Consider the following 22,421-nt stretch of genomic DNA (forward strand, 5'->3'; position numbering starts at 1 on the left):
CCACCACACCCAGCTAATTTTTAATTTTTTTGTAGAGATGGGGTCTTGCTATGTTGTATGAGCTGGTCTCAAACTTCTGGCCTCAAGTGATTCTTCTGCCTCAGTCTCCCAAAGTGCCGGGATTATAGGGGTGAGCCAGCTCACCTGGCCTATATTTTGAATATATTAGTAATAACAACACTTTAAAGAAAGACCCTCTAGTAGGTTAGATAATTCATTTTCAATATATTTTTTTTAAAATCATGCTTTTATATAATTGTACACTGTAAAGATCTGAAATACATAAAATGAAGTTATTTTCTTAATTTCACAATGTCTTGCAGTTGATGCTGGGTAAATGTGGGTCCCAAATGCTCCCATCTGAAATCCTACAACAGTGCCGTAAAATCTGTGCCTGATCTACTTCTAAGGATGTTTTCGAGTATTCACGAAAATACCTTGGACTACATGCATAAGAACATGACAGAAACCAAAAGAATGAAAAACACAACATTCAGAATGATGAGGAAGGAAGGGGATGGAGATGCCTGAAAGATAACGGTGGGAAACTTAAGACACTTAAATTTGTTGTAGTTTATTCTTTAAACACATGTTATATAAATATTCCTTTGTAACGTTTAACCTTGCAGTTCAACCTTTAACCTTGTATTACATTTGTTAAAGGTTTTAACAAAGACAATAAAAAAGAAAACCAGTATATAAATCAAGATATTATATGAAATAATTGATTTAAAATGAACAGGGTATCTAGAGATGGTTGGGACCATTTGGAGCTCAGGTTATTTGGACAGTTCACACCTATCATAGATCATGTTCTGCCTTCTCAGAGTTTTTCCCATCCGCACATGGTTCTGACTCCAGCACAGCTGGAGTGTGGACACACGCTTTTCCCGGCAGTTTTTTCTTTTATAGGCAGATTCTGGACCATATGGAGCTTTAAAGAGCATAGCCTGAACTTAGGTAACACACACAGGAAGTCAATGTCTTCAGAGAGTAAGAGAGAGAGTCAAGTGGTCATTGATATGTTTTCAAATAAAGGCAAGAGTAGAGAGATGATCCCTGTGATCTGGAGTTTAATGAGTACCATGGGGACCATTTTGTAGAACAACCACCCGTGTAAAAATATGTGTGGTGAAAAAAGCTTTTGATTGATTTGAGTTTTGTTTTACAAGCTGAAAAAATTTTTAAATGCATTTTTGTCAAAATAAAGAAGACTACTATAAGTAGTCTTTATGAGAATATAACTATTTAAGGGAAAATCCTCCTAAGGCTTTGACCAATGGATTAAAAGTATGTCGTATCTAAGATACTAAATATACTTTCACTTTAAATTTAACATTAATTTTTGAATAGTTAAGACAAGTAAACATTTAAAGCATTTTTCCTGGCTCATTGTAATGTAGTTTTTATATAGTTTCTTCAATATGTGAGATATGGTTTGGCTCTGTGTCCCCACGCAAATCTCATCTCAAATTATAACCCCCATGTGTCGAGAGAGGGAGGTGATTGGATCATGACGGGGGTTCCTCCATGCTGTTCTCATGATAGTAAGGGAGTTCTTACAAAATCCGATGGTTTCAAAAGTGGCAGTTTTCTCTTGTGCCCTCACCTCTCCTGCCGCCTTGTGAAGAAGGTGCCTGCCATGATTGTAAGTTTCCTGAGGCCTCCCCAGCCATGCAGGACTGTGAATCAATTAAACCTCTTTCCTTTATAAATTACTCAGTCTCAGGGAAGTTCTTTACAGCAGTGTGAAAACAGATTAATACACTGTGTCAATACGTCACAAGAAGCCAAAACCACAAATATTAAAAAAGAAACAGCCCAGGCATGGTGGCTCATATGAGTAATTCCAGCATTGGGGAGGCTGAGGTGGGAGGATCACTTGAGTCTTGGAGGTTGAGGCTGTAGTGAGCCATGACCTTGCCACTGCACTCCAGCCTTGGCGATAGAGTGAGATATCATCTCTAAATAAATAAATAAATAAATAAGAAACAACTACTTCTTTAAAGAAAGCAGCAACACAAGTAATAAAATATTCAAGATAGAGCAGTTTACCATATCTTCTGGCTCAGGTATACTGATGCCGTGGAAAAACCGGTTACTTTTAAAGATTGATTGATGTCTTGGGATTAATTTTCCTGTAAAATACAAACCACACAATTCATCATAAATTTGGCAAAGAATAATCAAGTGTTTAAATGGTTAATGCCTGAAGGCCAGGTGTGGTGGCTCACACCTGTAATCCCAGCACTTTGAGAGGCCAAGGCAGGTGGATCACTTGACGTCAAGAGTTTGAGACCAGCCTGGTCAACATGGCGAAACCCCATCTTTACTAAAAATACAAAAATTAGCCGGGTGTGGTGGTCAGTGCCTGTAATCCCAGCTACTCAGGAGGCTGAGGCAGGAGAATCGCTTGATCTTGGGAGGCAGAGGTTGCAGTGAGCTGTGATCACGGCACTGAACTCCAGCCTGGGCGACAGAGCAAGACTCCATCTCAAAACAAAAACAAAACAAACAAAAAAGACAAAAAACAGGGTTAATGCCTGAAGTGCAGGTGTGAAAGAAATATTGTGCCTGATTGGTCCCTCCAGAGATGAGAGGAATGGGATTCTGCAGACGTATGCCTTCTCAGGTAAGGGCAGTTCTCCCAAACCAGTCTCTTTGTCACATGTGGTCACCATTCAGCCTCTATCAAAAGGTGAAGACTGGGCGCGTTGACTCACGCCTGTAGTCCCAGCACTTTGGGAGGCCGAGGGAGGTGGATCACAAGGTCAAGAGATCAAGACCATCCTGGCCAACATGGTGAAACCCTGTCTCTACTAAAAATATAAAAAATTAGCTGGGCGTGGTGGTGCACACACCTGCCTCAAGCGAGGCAGGAGAATCGTTTGAATTTGGGAAGCAGAGGTTGCAGTGAGCCGAGATCGCACCACTGTACTCCAGCCTGGTGACAGAGTGACAGTCCATCTCAAAAAAAAAAAAAAAAAAGACAAGGTGACAGAGTGGTACTACAGTCTTTACACACATTATCTCATTTAATCTCATAAATGAGATTTGATGAGACTTCATCTCATAATCTCAAGACAATAGTTGTTATTTATTTATTTTGAGACAGGGTCTCTCTCTGTTGCCAAAACTGGAGTGCAGTGGCACAATCATGGCTCACTTTAGCCTCGATCTCCCAGTCTCAAGCAATCCTTCACCTCAGCCTCCCGAGTAGCTGGGACTACAGGTATGCGCCATCATGTCCAGCCAATTTTTAAAAATTTTTTGTAGATATGGGGTCTGCCTATGTTGTCCAGGTTGGAGTAGTTGCTATTTTAAATCCCTATTGTTCCAATGAGGAAAATGAGGTTCAGAGAAGTGTAATAACTTGCCCAAGATCACACAGTAACCTAAGAGATCCAGGATTTCAACTCAGATCTGTAATGCAAATTTCCAGAATCTTTTCGGGGAATGAATCGACAAAGTGTGGCCGGTAGTGGTACTCTACCCCACATTTTTCATGCTGCAGAATTTTCCATAATATGTTGGAACTGAACAGGGAACTGTCCAGCAGCCATGCTGCCAGGAGAGCCCGTGGGAAGGAATTAACAAATTCTCATTTTATGTGTAAAGGTATCACTTTCTTTGCATCCATGCTGTTGGCATGAAGCTGTGGCTCACTTTTCAGGTTATGCTGACACATAATGAAAGCTCACGAAAGAAACCCTTGGAGTCCCATTCCTATTCTGCACTTACCTGGCTACGCAACTTCAGGCCAATCATGGAAGCTCCCTAAGCCTCTGTTTCCTCATTTATAACATAGGCACAATGAAAAACATTGTAACTTCCTTAACAGGTTTTTCTTAAGACTGAAAAAGATGATGCGTATGAAAGTAAATTGTAAATTCTAAAGTACTATACAAAGAAGATGTGTTAACATTATTCGAAACTTCAGCAGCCACTCCTAATCAGGAAGTAAAATCAGACTCTTAAAGCTCTCCGGCAGGGGTCCGCCAAACTGTGGCCTGCAGGCCAAATCTGGCCTAGCGCCTGTTTCTGTACAGCTTGTGACCTCAGAATTGGTTTTACATTTTTAAGCAGATTTTTAAAAGTCAAAAAAGATTTTTTGATATTTTGTTGCATGTGAAAGCCAGAAGAAATTAAAATTTCTGTGTCCATAAAGTTCTATGGGAACGCAGCTATGCTCATTTGTTGACATGCTGTGTATGGCTGCTTTTGCACTACAATAGCAGAGTTGGGGAATTGCAACAGAGACGCTACAGTCTGCATAACCTAAAATATTTACCATCTAGCTTTTTATGGAAACAATTTGCTGATTCCTGCTCTAGAATAAAGGGGGGAAACCTCTTTTACAGTGGACAGAAATTGCACTTGATCGAATATCTTACACTAGGCTCTCAGCAGCTGACTCATATCCTTATCCCTATCTTAGTCTGATATGGAAAGTAAATGTATAGTTTATTCCACGGCTAATTGACTTTTCCTGGAAAGGGGTCTGAGAGCTCCCTGAGAGGAGTTAGGGTTCTACATGTTTAGAAAAGGATTGGGCTTTGGCTACAACCCAGACCCCAGAACAACCATCCTAAGTTTAAAGTTTGAAGAAGCAATAAAACTCTTGTGTTTTCTATTTATTTATTTATTCATTTATGTATTTATTTATTTATTGTAACATATGAATGCTATGAATGCTATAACAATTCAGCACCTCTGTCGCCATAAAATGCAATTCATACCTAGTGTTCTGATTATCAGATAAAGTTGGTCCACATCTGATTTTCCAGGCCACAGTGGCTGGCCTGTCAGCAGCTCTGCAAAAACGCAACCAGCAGCCCATATATCTACTGAAGAACCATACTGAGTATCTCCCACAAGAAGTTCAGGAGCTCGGTACCATCTCGTAGCTACATAATCAGTGTAGGCATCTCCTGGAACTGCAAATGCATCAATCAGATCAGGTAAGTCAATTCTCCCAACATGTGAACTGCTCCCAAGAACACATCAGGCATTCAGCCTTCAATAACCATCAGAGGCCATGATACTCTTAACAGTTAATGCAGTGAGGCACTCATTGAGGAAACAGTTACTGTGCATTGAGATAGTAAATTTGACATTCAAGAGCACTTTAGGTAATTAACATCTATTATTACTCCAAACTGGGGCAGCGGGTGGTGTGGTAGTGATGGGGGGAATGAGAATTTCTGGAGTGTGACTTTAAGTCTAAACTGCATTGTTGGTTTCCATTTTATCATCAGCATGGGGGTTGTTGGTGTTGAATTGCATCCCCTCAAAAGATAGGTTGAAGTTCTAATTCTTGGTACTGTGAATGTGACCTTATTTGGAAATAAGGTTTTTGCAGATGTAATTAATTAGTTAAGATGAGGTCATACTAGATTAGGGTGGACTCTAAATCCAATGACTTGAATCCTTACAGGGACACAGAGACACGGAGAATGCCATGTGATACTGGAGGCAGAGACTGGAGTGATGCAGTTGCAAGCACAGGAATGCCAAGGTTTCCCACATCCACCAGCAGCTGGGATAGAGGCCAGGCATGGTGGCTCACGCCTGTCATCCCAGCACTTTGGGAGGCCGAGGTGGGCAGATCACTTGAGGTCAGGAGTTAGAGACCAGCCTGGGCAACATGGCAAAACCCTGTCTTTACTAAAAATACAAACATTAGCCAGGCATGGTGGTGTGTGCTTGTCGTCCTAGCTACTTGGGAAGCTGAGGCAGGAGAATCACTTGAACTTGTGGAGGCTGCAGTGAGGCGTGATCGCGCCACTGCACTCCAGCCTGGGCGATAGAGTAAGACTCTGACTCACACATATACAAAAAAGAAGCTAGGCTAGAGACATGGAAGGGTCCTCTCCTAGAGCCTTCAGAAGGAATGTGGCCCTGCTCAAACCTTGATGGCAGATGTCTGGCCTCCAGAATCGTTAGAAAATAGATTTCTGTTGTTTTCAGCCACTCAGATTGTGGTAATGTATCATGGCAGCCCCAGGAAACTAATGCAGCACTAGACAATTGCATAAATTAATTTTTCTATCCAAATGTGTTACTTAGGACCCATGGTGACAAAGACCTCAATTTGACTCCTTGTACTATGTATATGAGTCCTCTGTGGTATGTGATAGACAGATGACAGAGAGCTGGGTGCACCCTCACTGCCCAGCCCTGCCCTATGCTACAGGTGTGGACTGCCTGGACCCAAGACACCTGCCTCCAAGTGGATGGAAGCCAATCCCAGAATCATCACACGACCCTGAACGATAAGGAGCCCTACAAATGCATTACAGAGGGGGAACAATTGGAAAGCAGCCCGGCTTGCAGAGATGAGGTAATGCGCAATTCTCCTTAGTAAAGTCGTTGGGTAGCCCCAAAGATGCTGCCACAAAAGGCAGCTCAGAAAATAGCGGCTGCAGCTCTGGTCAGAGAACAGTCCTCATAGGAGTGGGAAAGGGAAATAATCTTACTTGCTCATTGCTCTTTTATAAAATTATATCAACTTTTAAAGGATAAAAATTAATAAATACCGTAATGGAAATTTGCGAAATGGAGAAGAAGAAGGAAAATAACAACCACTAGCAATTGTCACTATTCACAGGCTATGTCAGCTGTTTTATTTGTTTGGAACATTTTTCAACTTAAAAGTCATATATGCTCACTGCAGAGAATATGAAAAAATACATAAGAAAACAGAAAGAAGGTAAATAAACCCAAGTTTTACCACCCAAAGGTACCTTGTGTTAATCTTTTGGTGTATTTCGTTTGAGTCTTTTTCTTATTTACAGCATAGTTTTGAGTGCTTTTTTGGAGGCAGGGTGATGCTGCCCCCCAGGCTAAAATGCAGTGAAACAATCATAGCTCACTGCAGCTTTGAACTCCTGGGCTCACGTGATCTTCCTGCCTCAGCCTCCTGAGTAGCTGGGACTATAGGGGCTTGAAATTATGCCTGGCTAATTTAAAAAAAAAAAAAAATTAAAAAATTTTTTCTTTTTATTTTTATAGATGGAGGTCTCACTACGTTGCTCAGGCCGGTATAAGTACTTTTGATCATACTACATATAAAATTTTGTGTCCTGATTTTTTTCATTGAATTCTATGCATTTGTCATGTTATTATAAACTCTTCCTAAACTTAGTTTAATGGCCACGTAACAGCTTACCAAGTGCATACGCCAGGATTTACTTTACCTTCCCCAGATTGTCCAACATTTTGTCACTACAAATAACACCACATTATTTTTCTATAATCCCTGCACAAAACTTTTTCTGTATTTAGAATTATTTCAAGGCCAGGCACACTAGCTGACGCCTATAACCTCAGCACTTTGGGAGGCCAAGGCAGGCGGATTGTGTGAGCCCAGGAGTTTGAGGCCAGCCAGAGCAACATGGTGAAATCTTGTCTCTACAAAAATAAAAATAAAAAAAATCAACCAGGCATAGTAGCACGTACCTGTGGTCCCAGCTACATGGGAGGTTGAGGCAGGAGGATAGCTTGGGCCTAGGAGGTTGAGGCTGCAGTGAGCTATGATCATATCACTGCCCTCCAGCCTGGGCTACAGAGCGAGACTCCATCTCTTAAGAAAAAAAAAAAAAAAAAAAGGAGCTGGGCTTTGTGGCTCATGCCTGTAATCCCGGCACTTTGGGAGGCTGAAGGGGATGGATCACTTGAGCCTAGGTATTCGAGACCAGTCTGGGCAAAATGGCGAAATCTCTCTCTCTAAAAAAAAAAAAAAAAAAGAATTATTCCTTTAGAATGATTTTCTATGAGTGGAATTATTAGATTGAGAGGTGTAAACATCACTTATAAAATTATTATTATTATTTTTGAGAAGGAGTTTCGCTCTTGTTGCCGAGGCTGGAGTTCAATGGCATGATCTCAGCTCACCACAACCTCCACCTCCCGGGTACATGCGACTCTCCTGCCTCAGCCTCCCTAGTAGCTGGGATTACAGACATGCGTCACCATGCCCAGCTAATTTTGTATTTTTGGTAGAGATGGGGTTTCTCTATGCGGGTCAGGCTGGTCTCAAACTCCTGACCTCAGGTGATCCGCCTGCCTTGGCCTCCCAAAGTGCTGGGATTACAGGCGTGGGCCACCATACCTGGCCCATTTATAAAATTATTAAAGAAATTTATGTTCTTTGTAGAAAACTTGGAAAATACAAAAAAGCATAAAGAAGAAAATAAAAATATCACCTACCACCCAGAGAGAAACCAAGTTAACCTGGGGAATAGAACTGGGATCAGTCTGTATGTGCGGCTATGTGTTCTTTTTCACTTAGCCCCATGTTGTGAGCTAGAGCATTTCTCATGTCATTAAAATCCTTTAAAAACATATTTTTACAGTATTAAGTCAGATAAATTCTTTAGCCATTTCCGTATTTCTGAATGATTGGGTTCCTCTTAATTTTTTTCTCAGTAATAAATGGTTCTACAGTGAATATTATGTTGTATTATTTTGGGGGGTAGTATCTTGGATTATGAGAGATTCCTAAAAGCGAAATTAAAGATACAAAGGGCACTTACTGCTTTCTCAAGGATTTGTTCGAAATTGTGTTCCCACTAAAAACAATCTTGTGAGCTCTGTGTAGTTATTGTTTGAAAAATCTGGCTGGGCATGGGGGCTCACACCTGTAATCCCAGCACTTTGGGAGGCTGAGGTGGGAGGATCACTTGAGGCCAGAAGTTCAAGATCAGCCTGGGACCCATGGTGAAACCCTGTCTCTACCAAAAATACAAAATTTAGCCCTGTGTGGTGGTATACATCTGTCGTCCCAGCTACTCGGGAGGCTGAGGTGGGAGGATTGCTTGAGCCTTGGAGGTGGAGGTTTCAATGAGCTGAGATCACGCCACTGCACTCCAGCCTGGGTGACAGAGTGAGAGTCTGTCTCAAAAACAAACAAACAAACAAACAAACAAACAATACTCTGCCAGCTTCATTGGTGAAGAGTAGTATTTTAATGTGCATTTATTTGATATCAGTGAAGATGAAGATTATTTCATGTTTTTAGCCTTTTCTTTCATCTGTGAACTGTCGATATCTTGCTAATTTTTCTACTCAGAGCTTTTGTGGTTTTTTGTAAAACCAATTTACATAAGCTCTTATCTATCAACCTATTACCAATTTTGAAATATTCTCTCCTTTGGTTATTGACTTTAAAATTTTTACCTCTCTGTGTATATCTATACATCTATATATAGGAGGAGCTTACATTTATTTTGTGGTAAAATACACATAATATAACATTTACCACTTAACCATTTAAGATTGTACAATTCAGTGGCATGAAGTACATTCAGTGTTGCACAACCATCACCACCATGCACTTCCAAAATTTTCCCATCACCCCAGCCTGAAACTCTGTATCCTTTAAACAATAGCTCCCCATTCTCCCTTCCCCTAGTCCTGATAACCACTATTCTTTTTTCTGTCTCCATAAATTTGACTATTCTAGGTAGAGCATGTAAATAGAATCATATGATACTTGTCCTTTTCTGTCTGTCTTATTTCGCTTGGCTTAATGTTTTCAAGGTGCATCCATGTCGTAGCATATATCAGAATTTCATTTCTTTTTAAGATTGAGTAAGATTTCATTATATGTATATACTACATTTTGTTTATCCACTCATCCTTGATGGACATTTGGGTTGCTTCCACCTTTTGTCATTGTGAATAATCCTACTATAAGCATTGGCATACAAATATCTTCAAGTCCCTGCTGTCAGCTTTTTGGGGGTATGTACCTAGAAGTGGAATTGCTGGATCATACAGTGACTCTATGTTTAATTTTTTGAAGAACTGCCATACTGCTTTCCACAGCAGCTGCACTGTGGTACATTCCCACTAGCAATGCATGAGGGCTCTAATTTCTTCACATCTTTACCAACACTTGTTATTTTGTTCTATGTGTTTTTTAAAAATAAGAGTCATCCTAATGGATGTGAAGTGGTATCTCATTGTGGTTTTGATTTGCCTATCCCTAATGATTACCTTAAGCATCTTTCATGTACTTATTGGCCATTTGTGTATCTTTTTTTTTACTTTTTATTTTTTACATTTTTAATTTATTTTCTTTTTGAGACAGGGTCTTGCTCTGTTGCCCAGGCTGGAGTGTAGTGGTGCGATCTCGGCTCAATGCAACCTCTGTCTCCTGGGTTCAAGCTACTCTCATGCCTCAGACTCCTGAGTTAGCTGGAATTACAGGTGTGAGCCACTGCGCCCTGCCTTATATATCTGCTTTAAAGAAATGTCTATTCTGATGGTTTCTGAGGAAAATGGCGGATAGGAGGCAGGACTAACTTGCAGCTATGACTGGGACGACAGAGCAGCGTGTGGAGACTGACATCATGAACTTTTGCTCCGAGAACTACCACAGGAACGTACCAGGAAAGCCAAGAGAATCCACAGACCCTTTGAAGAAGGTGGATTACCACTGCAGGCTCTGTGGGACAGCCAAGGAGCTCCGAAGACAAAGGTCATATTCTCCTGGGAGCTCTATGGCCCCACCCACTGCCTGATCCACCCTATGCTACCGCAGCTGATGTGCTCTTGAGAGCACCACCTCCTGGCTGGAGGTCAACCAACATAAACTAGTGCGCTTAACAAAAATACAGCCAAGTCAACCAACATAAAACCAGTGTGCTTAACAAAAACACAACCAAGGACCCTCACAGAGTCCACTTCACTCCCCTGCTACCTCTACCAGAGCAGGTGCTGGTATCCATGGCTGAAAGACCTGACAATGGATCACATCACGGGACTCTTTGCAGACACTTAGTACCAGCCCAGAGCCTGGTAGCTTCTCTGGGTGGCTAGATCCAGAAGAGAAATAACAATCAATGCAGTTCAGCTCTCAGGAAGCCCTGTCCCTAGGGGAAAGGGGAGAGCACCACATCAAGGGAGCACCCCATAGGACAGAAGAATCTGAACAGCAGCCCTCAAGTCCCAGATCTTCCCTCTGACATAGTCTACCCAAATGAGAAGAAACCAGAAAAACAATTCCAGTAACATGATGACAAAATAAGGTTCTTTTTTTTTTGAGGCGGAATTTTGCTCTATCACCTAGGCTGGAGTGCAGTGGTGTGATCTTGGCTCACTGCACCCTCTGCTTCCTGGGTACAAGTGATTCTCCTGCCTCAGCCTCCTGAGTACCTGGGACTACAGGTATGTGCTGCCATGCCCAGCTAAGTTTTGAATTTTTAGTACAGATGAAGTTTCACCATGTTGGCCAGGCTGCTCTTGAACTCCTGACCTCAGGTATCTGCTCGCCTTGGCCTCCCAAAGTGTTAAGATTACAGGCGTAAGCCACTGTGCCTGGCCCAAAACAAGGTTCTTTAACACTTCCAAAAGATCACACTAGCTCACCAGCAATGGATCCAAGCCAAGAGATAATCTCTGATTTGACAGAAAAAGAATTCAGAAGGTCAACTATTAAGCCAATCAAGGAGGCAACAGAGAAAGATGAAGTCCAACCTAAAGAAATAAAAAAATGATACAGGATATGAATGGAAAAATCTCCAGTGAAATAGAGAGCATAAATAAAAAAACAATCACAACTTCTGGAAATCAAGGACACACTTAGAGAAATGCAAAATGCACTGGAAAGTCTCAGCAACAGAATTGCACAAGTTCAAGAAAGAACTTCAGAGTTTGAAGACAAGGCATTTAAATTAACCCAATCTGACAAAGACGAAGAAATAAGAACTAAAAAAATGAACAAAGCCTCCAAGAAGATTGGTATTATGTTTAATGATGAAACCTAAGAATAATTGGTGTTCCCAAGGAAGAAGAGAAATCTAAAAGTTTGGAAAACATATTTGAGGGAAAAATTGAGGAAAACTTCCCTGGCCTCGCTAGAGATCTAGACATCCAAATACTTCTTGCTCAAAGAACACCTGGGAAATTTATTGCAAAAAGATCATCACCTAGGCACATAGGCATCAGGTTATCTAAAGTCAAGACGAAGGAAAGAATACTAAGAACTGAGGCAAAAGCATCAGGTACTATAAAGGAAAACCTATCAGACTAACAGCAGATTTCTCAGTAGAAACCCTACAGGCCAGAAGGGATTGAGGTCCTATCTTTAGCCTCCTTAAACAAAACAATTATCAGCCAAGAATTTTGTATCTAGTGAAACTAAGCTTCATAAATGAAGGAAAGATACAGTCTTTTTCAGACAAAGAAATGCTGAGAGAATTTGCCACTGCCAAGCCAGCACTACAGGAACTGTTAAAAGGAGCTCTAAATCTTGAAACAAATATTTGAAATACACTAAAATAGAAACTCCTTAAAGCATAAATCTCACAGGACCTATAAAACAGCAACACAATGAAAAAAACCCAGGGTATTCAGGCAACAAGTAGCATGATGAATAGAATAGTACCTCACATCTCAATACTGATGTTGGATATAAATGGCCTAAATGGTCCACTTAAAAGATACAGAATGGCAGAGTGGATAAAAATTCACCAACCAAGTATCTGCTGTCTTCATGAGACTCATCTGACACACAAGGACTCACATAAGCTTAAGGTAAAGGAGGGAAAAAAGGTATTCCCTGCAAATGGATACCAAAAGTGAGCAGGAGTAGCTATTCTCATATCAGACAAAACAGACTTTAAAGTAACAGCAGTTAAAAAAGACAAAGAGAGACATTATATAATGATAATAAAAAAAATTGTCCAACAGGTAAATATCACAATCCTAAATATATATGCACCTAACATTGGAGCTCCCAAATTTATAAAACAATTACTACTAGACCTAAGAAATGAGATAGTAACCCAATAATAGTGGGGGATTTCAATACTCCACTGACAACACTAGACAGGTCATCAAGACAGAAAGTCAACAAAGAAACAATGGACTTAAACTATACGCTACAACAAATGGACTTAACAGATATTTACAGAATATTCTACCCAACAACTGCAGAATATACATTCTGTTCATCAGCACATGGAACATCTGCCAAGATAGACCATATAATAGGCCACAAAACAAAAAAATTAAAGAAAATTGAAATTATAGCAAGAACTCTCTCAGACTACAGTGGAATAGAATTGGAAATCAACTCCAAAAGGAATCCCCAAAACTGTGCAAATACATGGAAATTAAATGACCTGCTCCTGAATGATTGTTGAGTCAACAATGAAATCAAGATGGAAATTTTAAAATTATTTGAACTGAACAATAATAGGACACAACCTATCAAAACCTCTGGTATACAGCAAAGGCAATGCTAAGAGGAAAGTTTATAGCATTAAATGCCTACATCAAAAAGTCTGAAAGAGCACAAATAGACAATCTAAGGTCACACCTCAAGGAGCTAGAGAAACAGGAAAAAAACAAACCTAAACCCAGCAGAAGAAAAGAAATAACCAAGATCAGAGCAGAAGTAAATGATATTGAAACAACAACAACAACAAAAAAAAAAAACCCTACAAAAGATAAATGAAACAAAAATCTGGTTCTTTAAAAAGATAAATAAAATTGATAGACCATTAGCAATATTAACCAATAAAAGAAGAGAGAAGATCAAAGTAAGCTCAATTAGAAGCGAAACAGGAGATATTACAACTGATACCACAGAAATACAAAAGATCACTCAAGGCTCCTATGAATACCTTTACACACATAAACTAGAAAACCTAGAGGAGGATGGATAAATTCCTGGAAATATACAACCCTCCTAGATTAAACCAGGAAGAACTAGAACCTCTGAACAGACCAATAACAAGCAGCGAGATTGAAATGATAATTAAAAAGTTACCAATGAAAAAAAAGTCCAAGACCAGAGAGATTCACAGCTAAATTCTATCAGACATTCAAAGAAAAATTGGTACCAATCCTACTGACACTATTCCAAAAGACAGAGAAAGGGAATCCTCTCTAAATAATTCTATGAAGCCAGTATCACCCTAATAACAAAACCAGGAAAGGACATAACAAAAAAAGAAAACTACAGACCAATGTCCGTGATGAACATAGATGCAAAAATCCTCAACAAAATACTAGCTAACGAAATCCAACAGCATACCAAAAAGATAATCTGCCATGATCAAGTGGGTTTCGTACCAGGGATGCAGGGATGGTTTAACATCTGCAAGTCAATAAATGTGATACACCACATAAACATAATTAAAAACAAAAATCACAAGGTCATCTCAATAGATGCAGAAAAAGCATTTGACAAAATTCAGCGTTGCTTTATGATGAAAACCCTCAGCAAAATCAGCATAGAAGGGACATACCTTAAGGTAATAAAAGTCATTGAGGACAAACCCACAGTCAACATTATACTGAATAGGGAAAAGTTGAAAGCATTTCCCCTGAGCACTGGAACAAGATAAGGATGCCCACTTTCACCACTCCTATTCAACATAGTACTGGAAATCCTAGCCAGAGCAATCAGACAAGAGAAAAAAATAAAAGGCATCTAAATTGGTAAAGAGGAAGTCAAACTTTTGCTGTTTGCTGATGACATGATCATAAACCTAGAAAACCCTTAAGACTCATTCAAAAAGCTCCTAGAACTGGTAAATGAATTCAGCAAAATTTTAGGATAACAAAATTAATGTACACAAATTAGTAGCCCTGCTATACACCAACAACAACCAAGCTGAGAATCAAACCAAGAACTCAACCCCTTTTACAATAGCTGCAAAAAACAAAATACTTAGGAATATACTTAACCAAGGAGGTGAAAAACCTCTACAAGGAAAACTACAAAACATTGCTGAAAGAAATCATAGATGACACAAACAAATGGAAACACCTCCTATGCTCATGGATGGGTAGAATCAATATTGTGAAGATGACCATACTGCCAAAAGCAACCTACAAATCCAACATAATTCCTATCAAAATACCTCCATCATTCTTCACAGAACTAGAAAAAACAATCCTAAAATTCATATGGAACCAAAAAAAAGAGCCTGCATAGCCAAAGCAAGACTAAACAAAAAGAACAAATCTGGAGGGATTACCCTACCTGACTTCAAACTATACTATAAGGCCATAGTTATCAAAGCAGTATGGTATTGGTATCAAAACAGGCATATAGACCAATGGAACAGAATAGAGAACTCAGAAATAAAGCCAAATACTTATAGTCAAATGATCTTTGACAAAGCAAACAAAAACATAAAGTGATGAAAGGACACCGTATTAAACAAATGGTGCTGGTATAATTGGCAAGCCACATGTAGAAGAATGAAACTGGATCCTCACCTCTCACCTTATACAAAAATCATCTCAAGATGGATCAAAGACTTAAATCTAAGACCTGAAACCATAAAAATTCTAGAAGATAACACTGGCTTAGGCAAAGACTTCTCATGACCAAGAACCCAAAAGCAAATGCAACAAAAACAAAGATAAATACATGGAACTTAAACTAAAAAGCTTTTGCACAACAAAAGAAATAATCAGCAGAGTAAACAGACAACCCACAGAGTGGGAGAAAATCTTCATAATCTATACATCCAACAGAGGGCTAATATCCAGAATCTACAAGGAACTCAAACAAATCAGCAAGAAAAAAACAAATAATACCATCAAAAAAGTGGGCTAACGACATGAATAGACAGTTCTCAAAAGAAGATATACAAATGGCCAACAAAAACATGAAAAAAATGCTCAACATCACTAATTATTAGGGAAATGCAAATCAAAACCATAATGTGATACCACCTTACTCCTGCAAGAATGGCCATAACCAAAAAAACCCAAAAAACAAAAAACAAAACAAAACTATAGATGTTGGCATGGATGTGGTGAAAAGGGAACACTTTTACACTTTGGAGAGAATCTAAATTAGTACAACCACTATGAAAAACTGTGGAGATTTCTTAAAGAACTAAAAGTAGATCTACCATTTGATCCAGCAGCCCCACTCCTGGGTATCTACCAAGAGGAAAAGAAGTCATTATATAAAAAATATACTTGCACACGCATGTTTATAGCAGCACACTTGCAACTGAAAAAATACGGAACCAGCCCAAATGTCCATCAATCAACAAGCAGATAAAGAAAACGTGGTATATATATATACCACAGAATACTACTCAGTCATACAAAGGAACAAAATAATGGCATTTGCAGCAACCTGGATGGAATTGGAGACCATTATTCTAAGTGAAATAACTCAGGAAGAGAAGACCAAACATCTATGTTCTAATAAGTGGGAGCTAAGCTATGAGGACACAAAGGCATAAGAATAATACAATGGACTTTGGGGACTCAGGGGAAAGGGTGTGGGGGGCGGTGAGGGATAAAAGACTACACATTGGGCACAGTGTACACTGCTCAGGTGGTGGGTGAACCAAAATCCCAGATATCACCACTGAAGAAATTATTCACATAGCCAGGCGTGGTGGCTAACACCTGTAATCCCAGCACTTTGGGAGGCCGAGGCAGGCAGATGACGAGCTCAGAAGTTCAAGACAAGCCTGGCCAACATTGAGAAAACCCATCTCTACCAAAAATAAAAAAAATTACCTGGGTGTAGTGGCGTGTTCCTGAAGTTACAGCTACTCAGGAGGCTGAGACAGGAGAATTGCTTGAACCCAGAAGCGGAGTTTGCGGTGAGCCGAGATCTCACCATGGCACTCCAGCCTAGGCAACAGAGCAAGACTCTGGACTCTGTCTCAAACAAAACAAAACAAAACAAAACAAAACAAAACGAACTTTTTCATGTAACCAAACACCACCTGTTCCCCAAAAACCTATTGAAATAAAACAACAAAAAAGAAATGTCTATTCAAGTCCTTTGGCCACTTTCAAATTAGTTTTTGTTATTGAGTTATAGTTCTGAACATTCTGGATATTAATTCTTTATTAGGTATAAATCTGCTAATATTTTCTCCCTTTCCATGGGTTGCTTTTCATTCTGTTTATAGTGTCCTTTGATGCACAGAAGTTTTTAATTTTGATGAAGTGCAATTTCTCTATTTTTCCTTTTGTGGCTTGTGCTTGTGGTGTCACATTCAAGAAATCACTGTTAAATCCAGTGTCATGAGGCGTTTGGTCTATGTTTTCTTCTAAGAGTTTTACAGCTTTATTTCTTTTTCTTTCTTTCTTTCTTTTTTCTTTTTTTTTTTTTTTTGAAATCTGCAAGTCTGTTTTATTTCCATTAGAAAAATATTATCCATATTAAATTTTGGTCCACTTTCTTCTCCTTAACCTCAAATTTAAACACTTAAATTTTACTCAAGTAGAAGCAGAATCACATACCTGATATGAAAACTAAATCATTCACATCATTAGTTTGAATTAGGTATGTTCTTGATTATTTCTCAGGAATAATTACTCTTCTTTCCTACCTGTTATTTCTCTTTTATTTATTAAGTAACTACGTAATGGGTATCTCTTTCCTATATTCAGTAATACAGGTGTAATGTAAAACAGTAACCGGATTCCTTCTCTAATCTTCAATTCACGTTTAACTCTCCCTATTATATGGTATTTCCATAATAACTTCAGATACTTTCATCAAGCTCACACTGTCATCAACTGTGAAAATTAAAAGGTTAATTAAGATGTTACATCAGTTGTAGATATTAAAATGTTGACAATTCCAGACTACAAAGCACTGGCCCACTTATAGTGATGCTGTTGTCAGCGGTGCTTGGACAGCTACTGCTTCACTTTCAATTCGGCTACCTTTGGGCAAAGCAGCAACTTGGTAAGCAGCTCTGGCAGGAAAATTACTCTTGAAATACTGTTTGTAGACTTCATTGACAGTATTGAAGTCATTTATGTCAGCCAGAAGAACAGCTGTTTTCACATTAGTGAAGTCATAGCCTGCAGCTTTCAGAATTTCACCCATGTTTTTAAGAGCTTGTTTAGCTTCTTCTGCTATCCCTCCTGACACAAGCTGTCCACTTGAAGGGTCCATGCCTATCTGTCTTGAAATGTAAATGGTCCTGTTGACTAACACAGCTTGACTGTAGGGTCCAATGGCCCCTGGAGCTTTTGCAGTGCTGATCACTCTTTTGATCAAGGATGACATGGCTAAGTCTTCCCTCTTGCAGCCCCTTCAGGAGAAGAAGCCCAGCACCAGCGCTGCTCGCCTCTCCTACAGCTTTATTTCTTATGTTTACGTTGGTGATGCATTTTGATGAGTATAATGTAAGGTAAAGGTCCAACTTCCTTCTTTTGCATGTGGATATCCAATAGGAGCTTACATTTTTATGTGGATGTCTATTGAGCCACTGTTAGCATTTTATCACATAATGGGACCCCCTCCTTTGTCTTTCTTATTAAAAATGGCCAACAATGACCCCAGCAATGACTCATACCAGTACTTAGAAGACTTAAGCTGTAACCAATGCCTGAGCTCATGTCTTGTGGAGGTTTAAGCCAGCACTAACAAGTTGGCAGTGTCTTAGATTACCACTTTGCTTATAATAATATGGCAAAAGGTATCATTATTGGAATTGCCACAGTGGGTTCACCATTCAGACTTCTGGATGTGTTCATGCAGTCAAAATTTCTGAGACAGATGACCCTAATATTGAACTCAGTTCTAAGGTTCTTCATTCAGACAAGAATGACTATGTTTGCTACAGGAAAACTCAGAAGGAAAGCTGACTTGCATATTCAGCACAGAAATGCAAAGGAAAATGAAAAAGGAAAGGAAAAAAAGAATGCATATTCATGAAAAATTAAAAATATTTATATTTTCAGCAGTATTGCCAGTTTAAGAAGCTTTGCCAGCCCATGGAGAAAAATCCCTAAAAGGAACAATTGTGAGGTAACTTTCATATGAAATGCTGCTCTTATGTTCTTAATGCTTGTAATGGCATATCTGTGTAGGTTTTTTCACTTATTTTTGTGACTAAATTGGGTATTTTGGTGGTATATAATGGATTTCCAGGAAAAAAACCCTAAATCTATGACACCGGATCTATACCATGCATTGGATGACTATCATTCACTTAATTTCCTAAATTGAGGGTCATATATGTTTCAGTAATTTTTTTCTATGTATTTCCTGTATAGTTGAGATCATACTGTATACATATGCTTTCACTTTTCTTTTTCTCTTACTGTGTCTTAAACATTTTCCGATGCCACTGAAACTCTGCAAACATCCCTGCTAATGGCAGCCCAGCATTTCCTGATACTGATGCACCATGGTACTATGTGCAGCGTTCGTAACTCGGTAGTTTTCCAGTGTTTGTTTATTTCCCTTTTCAGCCCCATGGCACAGGGACCAATTATCATTAGGATCCTATTATCTTTACCACAAAGCACAGCAACCTCAGAAAGCCTTGATCGGTTTTTGTTTTTGCCCAACCCTTCCACATGCATTGCCAAGTCACTCGTGTTTGGGTGCCGTCAGGATACCGATTATGTCCACACCCAGACTGTGAGGTTTATGTTGCTAATACATCTATTTGTCTGTTGCAAAGTTCTAGATTGAGGGAGAAACAATTATTTGTCCCCCTTTCCCTTCAGTTCCTCCTTGCCTGGAATGATCTCCTTTTTCTTAGCACTGTCTCTGAATCGTCTCTTTAATTTTCAGTTTACTCTTCTAGTCTCACCAGCTCCATGAAGTTTTTTTCAACCACTCTCGCTCGCATTAATATCTCCCTCCAGGGAACCGTCTCCACCTTCACTTTAGTACTTTATTGCCAATCATCTTGTATTATTCTTGGTTTCTTTTACTGTAGATTATAAGTGCATGAAGAGCAGAAATGCTTTTAGAATTCTTTTCCTTTCCTATGAGGTAAAGCACAGAAAGGTGACATCCAATAAATTCTAGCTGAATGGAGCAGAGTTGAAGTGCAAACGAATGTACTGACTAAAAGGCTAAAGTGAGATTTTCCTTTTTTAATGACAACAATACAATATTTGGCATATGTCCAATATCCAAAGTAAGAATTTAAACCATGTCATTTTATCATCATCTGAACTGGATATTAGTAAAAAAAAATTGCTACTTACTCAGAATTCGTGCAAACCCAAAGTCACAAATCTTGATTATTCCTTGCTTAGTTATTAGAATATTTTCAGGTTTTACATCTCTGTGAACACACTGTAAGATCATTATTTGATTATTTTTCTGAACCACCAAAATGACAAAGAATAAACATTAACTACTAGTTTAATAGATACACAGCCTATGAGATAAAAACAAATGTGGGCTTCCTTCACTTTTCTAAAAGAACTTAAATTGGCAGTTTTTTACTTGTAACTCTTGTCATACCCAAATTAAAACATTTATTAAAATATTGTTTTATTATTGAAATAATTAAAATTATAATTGTATGTGAAAACTGTCTTTTTTTTTTTTTTTTTAAAGAAGGGATTATCAGGCTAGGTGTGGTGGCTCATGTCCATAATCCCAGCACTTTGAGAGGCCGAGGCAGGAGGATAACTTGAAGCCAGGAGTTTGAGACCACCCTGGGCAATGCACTGAGACCCTATCTCTACAAAAAAGTTAAAAAATTAGCCAGGCGTGGTGGCATGCACTTGTGGTCCTAGCTACTCAGGAGGCTGAGGCTGAAGGATCATTTGAGCCTGGAAGGTTGAGGCTGCAGTGAGCTATGATCACACTGCACAGAGCCTGAGCAACTGAGCTAGACCCTGTCTCAAAAACAAATAAATAAAAATAAAAAATTAAATTCAAGAAGAGAGTATCATACAATTCTTTCACTTTTTGCTGGTCCCTGTTTAAACTGTATGAGGTAAAACCTTAAATGAGATTAGACTCAGAGTACCTCTAATAACTGCTGCCACCCAAGAGTCACAATTAAGGTTGAAAAACTTGCAGATTTGAGAAATTAGAAAAACATTTAAATGATAACAAAAAGCAAAATTCACTTATAATTAGAATGACCATATTATTTATCATCCAAATCAGGAGACTTCCAAGTGTGAAAGAGGGGCCTATTAATAATCATGCCAGGACAACAGGCACAAACCAGGACTGCCTGGGTGAGGTGGGGCGCACAGTCCCCTACTTAGCAGAGATATTAAAATGTTGATACTCTGTACTTTTCAAAGCACTTTCAATTCAAAGCATGAATTATTTCATCCTTGCAACAATCCTGTGATTGCAAGTGGCCACTGACAGAGTACATGAATTGAGTGTCACAATAATCAACTCCTTCTGCCTCCCTCTCTACTATGCTGTCAGGCCCTTTAAGCATTTTTGTCAATTTGACAATTGCTGAAATGGTTGTCTTTGGTTCTCTAATAGCTATCTAGGAAGAGAAAAAGAGCTGAGCCCTAAATTCATTTTAGGTTGCAGAAATGACACTGGTAGCAGGAGCTTGTTCCTATTTAGTCTCAATTACTGTCAACTGCTTCGTAATTTGTATGAAGAGCAGTTAGAAGAAACTTTTTCAGGTCTCTTAAAAGTACTAAGGCCTTAGACACTAATTGAAAAAAACACATAGGCCGGGCATGGTTGCTGATGCCTGTAATCCTTGCACTTCGGGAGGCCAAGTTGGGCGGATCGCTTGAGCACAGGAGTTTGATACCAGCCTGGGCCCAATGGTGAAAGTCAGTCTCCACAAAAAATACAAAAATTAGCCAGGTGTGTGGTGTGCGCCTTTAGTCCCAGCTACACAAAAGGCTGAGATGGGAGGATGGCTTGTGCCCAGGAGGTGGAGGTTGCAGTGAGCCAAGATGGCACCACTGCACTCCAGCCTGTCTGACAGAGTGAGACTCTGCCTCAAAAAAAAAAAAAAAAAAAAAAAATTTGGTGGAATATAAATGAACATAGTTTTGATATCCTACCTTTTAAGCAACACACTTAAGAAATTTAGACTAACACTCTGAGTCAGTAACACTCACTTATAGTTGGTGATTACATTAGAACAGGTTACGTCCTTTAAATGAGTTTGCATCAAATTCTAGAATTTCTAGACTGTGTAGCATTACCAAGTAAATGGATTTACATCGATATCTGTCCATTGGCCTATACATATGTTTTCTGGATCTAATCCGTGTGAAATTTATAGCACTTATTTTTCAACCAAATGTACAAATGGAAATGAAGTATTGACAGATCCCAAAGAAACAGGAACATTTATTGGTATAGGAGCAGGTAGGAGAAGTTACTGATAAAGAGTGAGAGGATACTGAAGAAATTTAAAAGGGAGTAAAAATAATTGGAACCTGGCTGGGTGCGGTGGTTCATGCCTGTAATCCCAGCACTTTGGGAGGCTGAGGCAGGCAGATCACCTGAGGTCAGGAGTTCGAGACCAGCCTGGCCAACATGGTGAAACCCTGTCTCTACTAAACATACAAAAATTAGCCAGGCATTGTTGTGGGTGCCTGTAATCCCAACTACTCGGGGGGCTGACGCAGGAGAATCGCTTGAACCTGGGAGGTGGAGGTTGCAGTGAGCTGCAGTTGTGCCACTGGACGCCAGCCTGGGTGACATAGCAAGA

The 22,421-nt window shown here is 39.4% G+C and overlaps 1 protein-coding gene and 1 pseudogene across 1 annotated transcript in view; both read right to left on the minus strand.

Moving 5' to 3' along the window:
• CDKL4 (cyclin dependent kinase like 4) overlaps positions 1-22,421 on the minus strand; it is a 78,482-nt gene that overhangs the window by 17,325 nt on the left and 38,736 nt on the right. Inside the window, exons 5-7 of the mRNA XM_007970870.3 lie at positions 19,966-20,056; positions 4,740-4,937; positions 2,056-2,138 (exon numbers count right to left, since the gene is read on the minus strand). Of these exons, the coding sequence (XP_007969061.3) occupies positions 2,056-2,138; positions 4,740-4,937; positions 19,966-20,056 (372 nt within the window). The remainder of the gene's footprint in view (positions 1-2,055; positions 2,139-4,739; positions 4,938-19,965; positions 20,057-22,421) is intronic.
• Positions 16,631-19,649, minus strand: LOC103220437 (2-iminobutanoate/2-iminopropanoate deaminase pseudogene; annotated as a pseudogene).

This window comes from Chlorocebus sabaeus, chromosome 14 (assembly GCF_047675955.1).
Source record: "Chlorocebus sabaeus isolate Y175 chromosome 14, mChlSab1.0.hap1, whole genome shotgun sequence".
Classification (NCBI taxonomy): domain Eukaryota; kingdom Metazoa; phylum Chordata; class Mammalia; order Primates; family Cercopithecidae; genus Chlorocebus; species Chlorocebus sabaeus.